The sequence below is a fragment of the Cygnus olor genome, chromosome 2 (genome assembly GCF_009769625.2).
Source record: "Cygnus olor isolate bCygOlo1 chromosome 2, bCygOlo1.pri.v2, whole genome shotgun sequence".
NCBI lineage: Eukaryota > Metazoa > Chordata > Aves > Anseriformes > Anatidae > Cygnus > Cygnus olor.
In genome coordinates this window covers 109,024,958-109,041,403 of record NC_049170.1, presented here as the reverse complement: position 1 = coordinate 109,041,403, position 16,446 = coordinate 109,024,958, and the positions used below count along the sequence as shown (strand labels likewise).

Here is a 16,446-nt window from a genome sequence, read left to right as displayed (position 1 = left end):
GTGAATGAAAACAGGGTCTCACTCAAACAGACATCAGAACAATGAAGAAGGTGGGGATATTCGATCTGAAACCCAGACCTTGCCAACACTTCCCCACATAGTCAACTCAAAGAACACCAGATGTCCCATTTAGGAAGAACAATGTAAGTGTGTGTATGAGAATATGCAGAACAAAGACATTTAACTCTTATTATTTTGGAAGGGAGAGAAGCAGAATAAATATTCCAATATACTCCTCTAAATTATGCTGTTGTCATACATGGCATTTTAATGGCTCTGCTCCCTGACCCTCCCTGTACCTACACTCCCTCCCTATCCTTCCCTCCCTGAAGTCCACCTTGAAATCAAAAGAACTATGGTTTTTGATGGTAGAGGGGTAGAGATGTAATAGGGGTCAAAGTTTTTGTAGTACTGTACAAATAAAATCAGTAACCAGAAAAACAAATACCCCAGATAAGGAGATACCTGCTCTGCACAAACAGAGAAAGCAGAGAAGAAGCATCACTAAATAATGGCATAATCTTCACAAAAGTTACAAAATTGGAAAAAAACACCAAACCAAAACAAAAAACAGCTTCACATGATATTCCTTCTATTGAGATAGAGACATGCAACTAAAAGTAACTCCATGTTGAATTTCTACAAAATATTACTGAATTTCTGATTTTCTTTTCTTCATAACAACATATTTCCTCATGAACATTTTGTTAACATTTTAACAAAACTTTGAAAAAATACTTTTAAAATCCATGAATCCTTTTACAAAAAATGAAAACCAGGTCTGTTTTAACTCTTTACATGAAAAAATATGAAACTGTCTGTTTTTATAAATTAAACGTTCTCCCATATTTTAAACTAACTTCAACAATTGCCCATATAATATCCTGTTATGTTGGCTGTTGGTATCTGTTATTTTGCAAGATAATGTCTGGAACAAATTAAACAGCTCTTCAAGAAAGAATCTGAGAATACATTTTTGGAAAGGGAAAGAAGAAAAGATGAAGGACTCTCTCAAGGCTGACACATCATTCTTATGAGTAAGGCTGAATGGAAATGCCAGAGGTACCACTACAGGAAGAGTACCTCAACTATTAGGTTCTGGAGTGGGAGATGTAGTTCATATTTGTTACAGTTATCACATTTTTTTTTTCATAATATTTTCCCCTAGCACTTAGCTTAGAAATGTAAGCTGCAAAATTTGAATGGGAATTTGGATTTGAGCAAGAGTTTGAGACCACTTTTCTTCTCTTATTTCAACTGCTCTTCAGGCAGATGGGATTGTTACATGATGATCCCAGCAGAGGTTGTACATGCCCTTTCTCTACAAATAAATGAACGGCATAAAAATTGTTATCCAAATGTTTACTGATATTTACTTTAATATATTCATTATTAAAATTTATCGGATATTTTTCTGTTTATCAAATGGATTAATCACATAGCTTTTTCTTGAAATAGAAAATATTATATATTAGCATTGGAACTGAAGTGCTCTGTATTAATTTTTCAGATAAGTCAGACATTATGGGTTATGTTCCCTAATATGAACAAATGTTCTCATTGTAAATAGTTGTACACAAATCTTTCATATGTGTGTACAAATATGCTCTTCATATTTTCTGAAAGCTTGTTCAGACATTCCCTGAAAGGAAATTCAAGGCTAGCACAGGAAAGATGAATTTATTTATTAAAAAATGTCCACCTGATATTCATGCAAATGACGTGACAGCCTTTAGTATTCCCTCCAGCCTGGAGAGTCATGATGACAGTAAAAAAATGACTACATCAGCCTCCTGAAAGCAAACAGCTTACTTGAGGGATCGGTTAAATAAACTTGTTTAGATGTGGTTCTTGCTTAGAAACATCATTATCAGAATTGTTATTCAGCAGATCCTGTAAAAGTCTAAGTGATGGCCATTGCAAAACACATCTCTGAAAGTCCATGACTACACTACCAGATTCTAGCACTGTTGGCCTACAGTTTTAACAAACCCTAAACCCTAAAAGATGATTAGTGAATTCAAAGTTTTTGTCCAATGCTTGTTCTTACATAAGTTAATTGTAACTGTTTGTAGTGGGTTTATGTGGCAGAGCTTTGGTAGTGTGGGAAGGGGGGCTGCAGGGGTGGCCTCTGTGAGAAGAGTCCAGAAGCTGCCCCATGTCAGACCTGCTGCTGGCCAGAGCCAAGCCAGTGAGTGATGCTGGACCCCATGTGGAGCAGGGGCAGAGAGTGACCATGAGGGAGCGGCGGAGATGAAGCATCAGAGACTGACCACAGCCCTCATTCCCCGTTCCCATATGCTGTTTGGGGGAGAAGGTGAGGAAGGTGTTTTTAGTTTGCTTTTAGTTCTCACTGCTCTTGTCTGTTAGCAATAGGCAATAAATTGTATTAATTTTCTTACACTGAACCTATTTTGCCCGTGACAGTAATTGATGAGCCAACTCCCTATCCTTATCTCAACCCTTGAGCCCTTTCCATTGTATTTTCTCCCCCTCTTCCTTTGAGGAGGGAGAGTGAGAGCAGTCTGGTGGAGTTTAGCTGCCTATCAGTGTGAAACCACCACACTCATTTCCTGAAATTTCAGCAACTAAAGGTAAGAGTATAGGTGAAACAACAACAGTAGTTTAGGTCATAAATTACAACAGCGTTCTGACTTCTCATCTTAGAGGAACAATAAAAAATATCAATATTTATACAGCTGTGGCAATATGGAATTAACAGGGTGTAAGAGCAGATGGAGCTAGGTCTGGACTGATGCCAGGGATGGTTTTATGATGGGATAAGTAATGTAGCAGTGAGACTGCAATAGCTTACTGGAGACAGAGCATTTCAGCTTCACCGCCAAGATAAACTAGTGAGGATCCTCACAGAAGTGAAGAGGAGGAGTACCAATCACACCCATGTACTATGCAGTGAACTGTAAGAATGCCCTGTCTTCCTTCACAGAGGATTCATATCTGTAAAGGAACTCACACCTGTGTGTGAGGGGCCACAAAGCTCCGACAATAAAGTTTCCGTCATTATCATCTGCTTCTTAAATACGTACAGAATTGATGTCAACTGCCATAAGAAAATCACTGTATCCAGAGGTATGCCCACCTACTGCTTTAAAAGAAATGTGCTTTTTTATTACTCTTTTGCCTTCAAATTTTCTTCTGATTTATAAATTATTTGCCGCCCCTATTCATACCTGACACATCAGCCTGAAAAGTGAAAAAGCTGTCCAACAGGTTCTCTCTAGCTTTTGTAGAAACAAGAGAAGAGACTGCAATAATACATATAAAAAGCTAAGTAATATTTCATGCATCAGTGACTGTGGGCTGGGAATGTTGCTACCTAGACCAACAGAATTTCCAGAATACTGTTCTTTCAGCTGAGCATCCAAAATTCATGGAGATGCTCCAGTCTCTTTCATGGGAAATCTGAAAAACTCCCACTTTAAGCAAACAAAAAAACAAACAAAAAAATACCTGAAGGAAAAAGGGAAACAAGTCTTTCACAAGCTAGAGGTTTGATGAAAATGATTGCAACATGAAACAATGAAACACTGTACTGGAAACATACTGTAAAATACTAATAAAAGATTAATCAGACTTATCGCTCTTGTATTAATTAGGAAACTCATTGTTCCCTAATTGGAAGTCACTCAACAAGAAAGAAAATTAACAAGCATGTGTCTAAAAATATTCATTGTAAGTAAGATGAGGATATTGCATCACCTCATGTTTTCCCTCTCTCCTCCATCTGTGATCTGTGCCAGTAAAGTTAATGGAACATTTTCATTAATTTTAGCAGAATGAGGACAGCACTTCCATTAAGAAAAAGAAAAAAAAAAGTATTCTTCTGTTTATATGACACCCTTTTTTTTTTTTTTTTGGGGGGGGGGGATATTTTTGAGCATGTTATAGTAATATATAATAACGTTTAAGTAAACAGGACTTCATTCTGAAGACAAAGATGTTTTTCATACCTAAGGATGTATGTGACACCGGACACTGAAGTGCAGTGTATGGACATCAGATTCACCTTCAGTTTGTTTGAAGGCCAGAATAACCTAGCCAGCGATTCAGGCTACAATTAGCCTTACCTCTTGCATTGTTTCCCTCAGTACAGACATTTCCCAAGGGCAGCATTTTAAGGAAGCTGAGAAAGTGGGAGAACTATCTTCAGAGTTTTTATTATTCCACTGTTTTCTGAGAGCTGTATATTTGCATTTGTGAAGCCATGAATATACCTATGTACACAAAGGCATGTGTTGCATCACTAGGAAAATCAAAGCCAGAATGATCTCCAGCTTTGAGCATATTATTTAGTAACATCCTTGCCATGAATCATATCACTTGCTGGGTCTTTAGAGTAAAAAGCTTTAAGACCTTTCCTCATCTTCACATTCACATTGGTCCTAGCATCATGTTTGAATACAGACATTATGCAATTTTATCATTACTTCACTCAGTGCAGATGATGTACTCCATATGTGCGTATCATCTCCCTTCTGACCTTCACAAATTACCTCACAAGCAAAAATACTTGAGAGCTTTGCAGATTATATACATATATATTTTATTTTTTGATATATTTAACTTTTACAGGTATCACAGGATTTTCTATCTGAGACATCTTTTACTAGTGTAACAATGGGGTGATTGGAGTTTTTCTGCAAATTATCCTATCAGAGCAACTCTTTCAAGATTTAGTCTTAATGTAGGTTGACCCTAGCTTGAAAGCTTGTTCTCCAGGAACTGACCATATATAAATTCAGACAGGTGATGAAAAGTTTGAATTCAGGATGTATAAATCAGGTATTTTTTTCTACCTCAACCTCTATTTCTTCTTGCATATTTCGCTGTTATTAAGTTTTCTACCAGATTTTCCCTCTTAAATGAGATTGAGCATTTCCTGTTATTATATAGGACATTAAGAAAAATGACAGTGAGATTTTCAAAAAACTTTATCTTGGTTTGATATTATGTCCTTAATCAGAATCCTATAAACATATAAGAAAAACTGACACATTTTGTGTAAGTACATAAAAATATAAGCCTGGTTGTACACATATGAATATGTACATATTTTGAAATATTATTTTTGGAACATCTCTGATCAGCTTTAAAGTCAGGAATTTCCTGGCTTATTCTAAGTATCAGTCATCTATGAATCAATAAGCCACAGGAAGAGATGCAGCTATGATGGAAATTACACAGACAAATCCTGTACCATAGGGAAAAAAAAATAAATAAAAAAGAAAAGCCTAATGCTTTTTGCTCTTTGCTCACATACTGTCTACATCATTAGTGGCGTATCTTTGTGCTCATAAAACAGCGTTTACAGTGTTTAGAATGGTGTTTCTCCAAGTCACAACTGTCTGGGAAAACATGGTATATCTGTTAAAAAAAAACCTTGAATATAAAGATTTGTTAAGAAAAAAGTAATTTCTACTCTTCTCTCTCCTTTCTGCATAAATTCTATGCACGCATCTCCAAAGTATCTAAATCACTAAAGTGGTTCAATGCATTCATTGGTGGTCAGTAAGTACGACTTCCCTCAGAAAGAAGTTTGTATGACAAAATATGAGTCCAAAGCAACAAGTCTGCAACTGTGTATAAACCAAAATCTATGTAAAATATGCACAAATGGATTACCATTAAGAATTGCAATATTTGAGAAAAAAAATAATAAAAGATGTGCAGGAGACCCAAACAGCTGAAGTCCTCACAGTAGCAACAGTGTTGAATTAGAAAGCACTTATTTCAAACAGTGAGTGTGCAAGGAATGGAGAATAAAAAAGGGGAAAAATGAAGTAGAAAAACTATGGTAACAGGACACATCTCTTAGACCTTTTGTCCTCAGCAGTATTTTCCAATCTTTTCCATACTTCTCATTTTTCAGGCTGCCATCAAGCTTTACTTTGCAGTGACTCACTGGATACTAGCCCCATATTCTTTCAAAAGATCCTAGAAGACTACTGCAGATTTTTTCTCCTTTATCCAGCTACAAATCTTCATAAAGTTTATTGGAACTTCCTATCTTTCAGTCTCTAGGAAACTTGACTAAAGTTGGCCAATGGATTTCAAAGGTACTGGGAGGTTGAAGTGACAGGTGGCATGTGGAGAGATGATGTAATTGCATACCTTTTTTTCACAGTGAAAACCAGGCTGAACATAACCAAAGTACATACAGAGGTACATACAGATAGTGAAGGAATAAGTCCTGAATGAAGCTCAGCTGTAACAGAAATGTCAGTTATGTGTTGACTGCACCTTCTTGAGAAGTTAGCTAACCAGTCCATTTTCTATCTGCTTACAAGTGCAAGATAAACTTATGCTACCTTTCAGGAATGGGCAAGAAAATGTCACTTTTTTCTTTTTTTTTTCCAGCTGGATCAGTTTATCTGGGCTGTGAAAAATTAAACACCAGGAAGGAGGATACTGCCAGCACAGAGAGAGAAAGCTGCTTACTTCCTGGTAGGATAATGAGAGTACAGCAGCGGAGGTGTGTATTTCAAGATCACAGCAAGCTGTGCTTTATTCAGAATGGTACCATAGCACTTGATTTATGCTGTAACCACATAGAAACCATGGCATGGGAGGAATATTGTAGGAGGGAGATTGTAAAGTATAGGAAGAAAAAAAAATCAGAAAAAAATCCCAGGAAAATAAATTTGTATTATGTAAAGGGGAAATGACACAGTTGTGCTGTTCGAAAGTTATTCATTATATTAAAAGAAACATTAGTAATAATGAAAACCCTTTCTTAGAAGAGTAGGCGCATGAGCAATGGTAGGGAGGTAGGTGGGAGGAATAGCGTGGGTTGTGAGACCAATATTAGACTCAGAGAGAAGTCCCACACAATGAAAAAACCCTTCAAAAAACAGTGAAAGCAAAAGGGGACATGTTTTTAAGTTGTTTTCCTGCCAAAGATGAAAGTGAAGCCAACTACCTGTCGTACAGGAGACTGCATACAAAAAACAGAGAAAGAGAGTAGCAGAAAGAAATGCAAAAGATCCTTGACAATTATCACTGTAGGAACACTGATTTCACAAGGCACGTTTTTCTATGCTGACAGAAGAAACTTAATGAAAAAAGTGAATACCACTCAGCTTTAAGCTGTTAATAATGTTCTGCAGGTCAGATAGAAAGTCCACTAGTGTCAATAAAAGGCTGTCTGCTGAATAGAGTGGCTTTTGGCTCATTTCCATTAAGCTTTTAATCAGGTGCTAAATGAACTCAAGTCAACAGTAAGTCAAGGAAATAACTTGTTATCACACATTACACAATTGCTTGATGGCCTATATTCAGTGAGTTAGGGGCTCTAATTTAGTCTCTGGCTGACAAGCTAGTAAAATTCTATCACAACTCTCAGAGTAATCAGAGCAGCCCTGGAATGAATAAGCAAACCTCTGTAGGTCAAGGTCAAGTTATACTACTAGGAAGGTGTGAAGTCTGCAAAAAAGATCTCGCTTAACAAACTTCATTTCCCAGAGTGAGCTCTTGGCTATTTCTCAAATAAAAATAAATAAACAAATAAATAAATAAAAATCAAGTTCATCAGAAAAGAATAAAAGCCATGCATAATTATATATTATGCAATTGGTCTCTGAAAGTGGAAAGGCTTCCCAGCAAGAAATATTTCAATAATGTATCAGTCTAGACTAAAAGAAATAGTTCTACTTCATGCCGATTTATATTGAAAAGTCATTGGAAAATTAAAGTTACTTTATATTTTGTCCTCTTTTTTTGTTTATTACCATTTTCCTCTTATTTCTTCTACCCAGAGATTTACAGTGCGCTTCTGCATAGCTCCTAAACTTACATGAATTTTATCACGTGCAGCTTAAAATAAAGCACATTCCTAAAAGCTTTCTTGAATAGGAATGGATTAAAGGACATATGTGAAATGAAGGATTCATAACAGAACTTTGCTGAATTACAATGATTTCAAAGCTAAACCCAAAAGTTTCTGCTGCCTAGGCCCTCTGATCTAACTAACATCTTTTGTGGGTGAACAGTGGCATGCAAGACTTTTTAATAATTCCATATTAATTTGCAAATCTCCTATCTAGAGAGAACAGAAATGAGCAAGAGCAAATCACTGTGATTCGTTGTACTTCACTTATATAATGTGGAACCACAGAATGTATTTTTCTTAAGTCTCAGAATGGATAAGCTTCATTCCTCATGGTGTGTCCATGCACAAAGCATGGCTATGTGGAGTTTGTGCTGGCACCTAATGTTTATATTCACCTTCCTAGGTTGCTATACCTAGGTTGTTATACGTAATTGCAGAGGAGTTTTGGCTGAGGAAAGGGTATGATAAAGTCTGCTGGATGATGAGAGTAGTCATGAACCTTGAGCAACCTCCAGCAAGTTCATGAAAATCCCCACAGACAATGAGACTGCTTTCTCCCTGGACATTAATGGAGAGACAGAGCAGACACAATTCCTGGCTTCCCCTGAGACAGTCAGGCAGGCTGCTATGGGGAGCTGGAATAAGTATGTTCTGGTCTTCTGGTCTATTCATCACTGATGTCAAGAGTATGACATTCTTAACAAAGATCAAACACCTTCCTCTACAATCTATTTCTCAGATAAGATCTCTGGGAAAAAATGGGGTAGAGGAGGACAAGGAAGGGGAAGAAATTAATGAGGAAAATGCAGGAGTCTTTTGTCTCTAATCACAGATACTAGAAGAGATACAGCTCTTTTTATTTCCATTTTAAAGCTACAGCCTTAGGCATGTTGTACTAAAATTAAGTTATTTTTAGTTTGGTGAACTATGATTCACTACAAATTTTTGCAGATGACAGACAGAAACAATTGTTGATTTAAATCCACACTATCTTCTTTTATGGATATAATTTATTTTATTGCTTTAGGAAAGCTCTCTATTTTAGAATCATTTAAAAGAAAACACTAATACCCAAACTATCAATTTGTACAATTTTCAAGAGAATTTGGTCTCTTTTGAAAGGATTCAGTGAAATAAAAAATGACATAAAAAACATAAATTCATAATTTCTGTTGACTAAAGCTTTCATAAACAATTTAAGAATTTTCAGTTTTAGTTGTATTTCTCCATGAAATAGTGTGATTCTAAGTGAACTTCAGAATGGAAACCACAGATTTGTCTGTTTTCAGACAGTCATTGTTCTTTTTAATTAAATGTCAGATGCTGTCTGATGAGTTGCAAAGACCAGCTTAGGGCTAATTTGACATGTGCTATTCATGTTGCGTATATATATATATATTTATATATATATATATATAAAGCTTCTGCAGGCCTAAGTTACAGTTCAGAAAAGTATTCAAAGAACAGACCTATTTACACACCTGAACACTTAATTCTAACAGGCTGAAATACTTTGCAAATTCAAAGCACAGGTAGTAGAGCCCCTTTTTGAAATAACATTGAAATACACAGTAAAATCTACCATTATTCATAAAAGCTCATACCAAAAGTAAGTATGATCAGGCACTTGTTAAAATATTTTCCTTAACTGGTGGCTATGAGTGAAGGACAGAAAGAAACAGGAGAAGAAAATGTATGTCTCAATGGAGAGCTCTATATGATGTAGAAGACTGACTTACTTGAGGGTGGTGAGCTCTGTAAGGGATGGCTGTGTGGCCTTAAGATAGCTCTCTCTCCGTGCAGCAATCTTTGGAGATGGCTTCGGACTTGTGTCTGAATCTCCACTGTCATCATCCCCCATGGCTTTGATGTAACTGCCACTACGCATTCGTCGGCAGGGAATCTCATCATCTTTCCCTCGTGGAGTGTATCCAGACCATTCATCTTGAGGAACCTGCAGTTATAAACACAATTCCCTTATTAGTACACTTCTCTCTGGTGTAATTGCACATCAAGATTTGACCGTGCTAAGCTACCACAGAGACATAACAAAAATTCTCATGGGCAACGGCCCATCCTCAGTACCATTTGACTGTGCATTGTGGTTTTCAGTGGAGGCCGCCCTTCTCTCCTTGTATAGTCACAAATGCCTCTGGAGGTCTGTTATTTTCCAATGGTTATCTGAGAAGTTTCCAGAAAACTCGCTAACACAGGAGCCTCAGATAGGCCTAACACTGAGCTGGATAAATCTGTTTTTCTTTGGTGACTACCATTTTCATTCAAAGGATTCCCAGACAGATTACAGAGTAATCTTGGTTCAGCTCAATGTATCGAATACACACGGCAAGGCAAGATAAAATATGAATCTCTAAATCACAGTCTTTTCAGATGGAGTATGCATGGCTACATGTGAATCTGCACCCACCAGAATGATTTTGGTTAAAGACACACTTCAAGTTGGTATGGCTATGTACTAAGAATCACAAAAGTATGTTTGCAACTGCGAAATTATAATAATGTTGCTTCTATAGCATAATTAGTGCAACCAGATTCTCATTAGCTTGCAGGGATCCTCCTTTTGAATTATGTCTGTCTGCGTATCTGAGTCATACAACTCTATTCCTTTATTTTTCTTCTTATTCTTAATGTTCATTATTTCTCTTGATCTGAAGCAAGTGCTGTCCATTCTTTGCAATGGAAATCTGGAACACCAAGAATGTGTGTTCACAAGATTTTAGGACATGGCAAGGGACAGTCCAAGAACACAGTTATCTTGCCCACTCATCCTCTCTCTTGCCTTGCTCTTGGGGCTTCTGACCATCGTAAACCAACACCTGCCCTTCTTCTGTAACAGCAGAAACAACATGAAGTGGAGCAAGGTTCTTGAAATAACTGTCCTAAAGTTATTTTGCAGATCCCTTACTATTTTATAGCTGCAAGAGCACTTTTTAGTTAAGCATATTTAATGTTAGATGTAAATAAAAGTAGTTACGCATTTCCACTTGTTTGCTACTTTTCTGATTAAACATAGAGTCTCAAATCTGGGTTACTAAAATTTGTCCCACATCTTATAAATGCTAACATCTACCAGGATAATCACAAAATGTCTCTTTTCTATGAAAAGTTTGTTCTTCAACAATATTTAACTTCTGGTGAGTATCTTGTGCGTCTGTTGCTTCATAAACTTCAGCCAACTATTTACATGCCATCCTGTTTAGAAAATCTTAACTTAATTCAAGAATATAAGCACCTTAAGGAAGGAATATATTTCAAAGTCTTTTTTTTTTTTTTTTTTTAAATTGAACAATGGCATGCAGAAATTTGTATTGGTAGGAAGTAATTGAATAACTATACTTAAAAGCACTTGCAATAACCTTCTTCTAGTAAAGGGGAAGACTCTAAGTACTAGAGTATTAAAAACTAAGAGTACAAAGCATTTACAGAACCCACTGGAGGAAAAGGGTTGAATATACAGTTCTGATAAATCTCAATTTCAAATAAAAAACATATGCAATGTTTCAATTCTGTGACTTATAAGTTTATGCCTAGATTGCTAGTCTGGAAAGCTGATGACGTCCTTTTTGGGTGTGTACACCATCTCAATGTGCAAATGAATATAATATTTTCTAGTGGATTTGGCTTTGATTTTTGACATACGAGAGCATCTTACACTCCTCCTCCAGCACACTTATGACAGACATACAGTAAGCTTTTTTCCAGGTTTGATGCTTGCATTGCTTCTAGGGCCACAGCATCAGCAACCAGAGAAAATACAATCTTTACTCGTAACACCCATCATCTACACTTAGGAACCTGCAGCTCCTGCTTGTCAACCTTAACTTTTCAAATGACTTGTACAAGAAAAAAGTTAACAGAGGATGTGTAAAACCAAGCTTTGCTGACATTTTGATTAAATGCTTTCCAATCACTTTTCAGGCAGATATTTAATAGCTAAGAGTATGTAGAGAATCTGTGACTTTTCACAGGACCTGTACTTTAATCTGTTTAATATTTTATTCATTATGCTTTAGTCAAAGATCTGTGATTTTTCTCATTAAAATAAATTAGTGAATTAGTCTTTAATGCACTAAATAAAATATGTTGGTATAACATTAGGGTTTGTGTTTCCAACTGAGCAAAAGTCAGAGGAGTTAAAGTTACTATACTCACACAGCACCCGTAATACAGGCAAGCTGAACACTTGTAGCTTTATTAAATTATAGACATACAGTTAAATTTAGTACTGTAGTTTGTAGCTGCTCTACAGATGAGATATAGCTGCTCTGGGCACCATAACTCTAAAATTCCGGAGTTCTGTTGTCAATAATCCCATAGAAAAGTACAATACTTTTCATCCCAAAGCTTCTCAAAAACGATATAAGAGACCAAGTTTTGAAAGCTGGTTGCAATGGATTTGCCACAAAACTTCCTATTTACACATGCAAACACTGCAGATAGATAGGAATGTACTGTGATGAGCTCTGAAAGCTCTAGCTGCACAAATTGCATGAGATGATAAGGAGGAAGTCTCCAGTTTGAGCGCTGCTGGCTCTGGGAAGTAGGGCAGTTTATGAATAACAGCACACTATCTTTTTAGTAGCTCTTTGGTCTTTTAAACACTCTAGTTGCAGAAAGAAAAGTTGAGCTGTCACATAGAGAGCAGGGACAAAGCAGTCTCAGCCACTGCCACAAACCCAGCGGATGTTTTGTGTACCAAAAACTACTTGCATATGCAAAAGTAAAGAAAATTATACAAATACAGCCCAAGTCCCATTACCAAATTACAGTTTTAAGGATAAACCCTATATGGGCCAAGAGAAAAGGATGCCTGTAGTTAGGGAAAACACCCAGAGTTAGAGAACAGCCTAAAAAAGAGAACAGCCTAACAAAGCAACCCAGATATATAAAATTTCAGTTTACACATTGAGAAAGTCAGAGTGTTTATACAAATTATCTTACCTGCCTAGGCAAAACTTCAGTAGAAGAATGTAATAGATATTTGACTACAAAGGTGGGGATATCTACTATTTTGTTTAAACAGCTTGACCAGTTTTATTGCATATATGTAGATGTTTAAGGCACTTTTTTTTTTTTTTCTTTTTTTCCATTAAGGTTTCAGTATTTAAAAGAACAACAGGGGTCCAATTCCCCTCTGTTTTATTTCAGTTTCATAGGAGTTGGAAACCCTGATTTCAGAAGATGGAGTAGGAGAAAGCAGTAAGACAGTGTAACTGCTTGAGAGCACTAGTGAGGTAAAGAAATGCTTTAAAAGTAGTAGATTTTTGCTTTGGCTATTAACAATTATAATGCTTTTTATGAAAGGATCTCAGAGCACGGTCTGTTTATTACTTGAGTAAGACAAACAATACTTAAAGCTCAACATTTCCTATTATTATAACTATTTTACTGTTTAGAAAATATAAACATAAAATAATGCCAACATTTTTATACTTCTGTGTCTAAATACAAATACCTCAAGCAATACTTGCTAAAAGAAGTGACCTGATTTTCAGAGTTGCTTTCTTTGGTGGCTAATATAAATGGCTGTAGCTGCTTATAGCACACAATCCAATTTACCGTCGAACAGAAGTGTTTGTATCATGGGAAAGAAGAAAAATATAAAACCCTACCTAGAATACAAATTAGGAAAATAAAATTGGTCACATTATTTCCTGCATTCTTTTTCTATACATGTGATACTGAACATACTGTAGCATATTTCTTTCTGTTGATCTGGAAAATGCTGAGAGAAATATCTATATGAACCTTTTTAATTTTTTTTTTCAGTCAGGAAGTCTGCCCAAATTTTCCCACTTTGAACTGTTGAACTTCACTTGAATGTCCAACATTATAACTTGCAAGATCACATACTATGCTGCACGCAAGTGCATATGCACAGTAACAACTGCCTTGGAGGATTAATGGCATTAAGATTGATATACCTGAGATAACGCTGTTTCATGCTTTTAAGAAAATCATGTTATCCAATTACTTTGGCAATTTCATTTTTTCACTATCAGAATATCAAGCAGATACATGACTCGTATGATTGTTTCTACTCTCATGAAAGAGGGGGAAGAACTAAACTCAGATCTAACAATGAACATCATTGTTTTTATTAAAATAGGACTATTATTATTCACAGTACTGAAGTAATAGAGATCCTGGAAACATTTAATTCTAGTCTTTAAGATCATATACAATTTTCTTTACACACCTAAAAATCAAGAATGTGCTTTAATCATACATAAAAGCCCACTGAAACAGAAAATCATTATTAGTTGAAATACATACAAAACATTCAGCAATGGCCTTTGAGCCAGGCAACTTACTGAATTTATGACTTCAGTTCTTCAACATATACCTGGAAATAAAATGATTGTTACAAGAATGAAAACTAAGTTTGACAATATTTTCTTTCTTCTGATTAAATGGTAGATATGTTTTTCTAAACAGAACAGACTATATAGATAACACTGCCACCAGCCAACATCTTACCTGGATTCAGCTTCATTTAGTGTATTGGTCACCTATCCTGATGTTTAACTAAACTTATGGCCCCCTGGAAGTGTTTATGCTGTTGTTAGCCAGGCTGAATTGAGTGGTCAATTTTTTTTATTTTTATTTTTTAAATTTATTTTTAATATATATGAAGGAACAGGATTTTTCTAACAGATAATCTAGGACCCTGAATAAAGAAACTAAGCAAACAGGTATACTGGCCCCACAGTTTCCGAACATTCATTTCAGCAGGTCACACTTAGTGGCATGTGAAATAAACCTAGCATGTAAGGACAAAGGTAAAGAAAGCTTTATTTTTTTTTTAATTCAAGCTCTAACAAATAAAAATTAGAATATCTAATATCTCTAGTTTCCTTCCTCTTGCCCAGAATTGTTCTTAACTTACCTTATTGGATGAAATAGCAAACAGACTGTCTCTATAGCAAATTAAGTTCATTATTGATCTCTAGTTTGATTTGGTTTATTGCAGCTGAAAGCATAAAAGCTTCTCCCTGTGCTTTGCCAAAGCAATGTGGATGACTATAGAAGTAAACACAAGGACTGGAAGGGAGTGGCTAATCATTGCTCACAGCAGTAGACTTGTAACTTTAGCTTTCTATTAGTATGCAAATACTTAATGAAATGAAATCACACAACTGAAGAACAATGCTTAATGACTGCTCAGTGCAGATTTTCAAACCCATGCAATTTGGTTTTCTTAGCCATTATTATGCCTCTTCTGTGTGTTGTTAAGGAAGTTTCAATTGCTATCTTCCACTTACTAAGCCTATTCCTAGCACTCATGAATATTGAATTAATCAGGCCAATAAAGATAAGCAGCATTTCAGTCTATCAACATGCATGTGTTAAGAATCATTGAAGTACACAAAAAAACAAGGCATGCAAGCCTTGAACAATATATGTTTAGCAAGCTTCAAGAGTTTTCAAAAAGGCAGACAAGAACATTGCTTCCATTTAGGACAAACTTAACAAGTTCAATATCCGCAGTAACTCTTGCTTTAGCTTGTACGATTTCAGCAGTCAGGTTCTATTATAAATTCAATTAATTTAGCTGACTAATGTTCATATTGTTTTACATGAAGAGTATTAATAGCCAGGACAAAGAACCTGCCTGAGATAGAACATTACTGCCTCAATCCTGAGTGCCTGCAACTTGCATCAAACCTGAATGAGCAGTGTGAAGAACTGTAATCTTCCTTCCTGTAATGGTAGTTTGAAAAGGCAGTAGGAGTACTCATGGAGTAAGTCAATAGACAAACTTCTTCAAGTACTGCTACAGTTTATCATTTTCATTCGTCAAAATGTGCCTTGACCACTAAATTGTGAATCTGATTCAGTCTGTCTTGTGGAGAGGAATTTGTGTCTCCTCCACAGATAGTCCTGACTTGACTCCAAAATCAATTTTCTCCTGCTGTTTTACACATAGAAGTCCAACCGAGAGTGAAGAGGGCCACTTGGACACAATGATTACAGCCAAGGGCCTTGCAACTTTGCCACTCCCAAACATATTCTGCAGAAAGGACGACAAACAACTATCACCTCTATTAGCTAAACAAAACAACTGAAGATCGTGGAGCCTGAGTCAAGGTCAGATTAAAACTACTTCGTCGGTACTCATGGTACTCATGGATGTTATTGTTTCTGTGGTAGGGGGCAAACATTAGTCCTCATGTTTCTCTAAACCCTTAAAGCCTTCAGTTTCAGCCTTCAGTTTCAGCTGGCTGAAATGAGGTATCACTCCTCACCCAGGAAGGACAATGAGAACCTACAGTATGACTGCTAATGTGAATACCAGTCCTTGAAAGGACACTTCCAATGACTGGAAATGGAAAAATGTTCTTTCACTGCTAGATAACTTCCTTGGGGTGAATCAGCACTCTCCCTTCTCACTTTAGCTCCTGCACACAGTGACTAGCTAGCATCAAAAGCTAATGCTGTTAAAGCAGATGTCATTTTACCTTTCTTTCACTGCATATAACTACAAGCGTGCTGTCAAGCTGGCAGGAAAATGACTTGTGGATGGAGAACATGTAGCTGAATCTGAAATCCTTGGAAGAAAAACAGATGTGGTGGAG

General features: G+C 36.3%; 1 protein-coding gene across 8 annotated transcripts in view; it reads right to left on the bottom strand.

The window, feature by feature from the left end:
* Positions 1-16,446, bottom strand: part of DLGAP1 (DLG associated protein 1) — a 415,298-nt gene that overhangs the window by 115,816 nt on the left and 283,036 nt on the right. For 7 of the 8 annotated variants that reach the window (XM_040550113.1, XM_040550116.1, XM_040550112.1 and 4 more), the window contains one exon: positions 9,589-9,803. In XM_040550113.1, the coding sequence (XP_040406047.1) occupies positions 9,589-9,803 (215 nt within the window). Of the gene's footprint in view, positions 1-9,588; positions 9,804-9,934; positions 10,034-16,446 lie in introns of those variants that run through there. The other variant, XM_040550119.1, reaches the window with a different exon arrangement.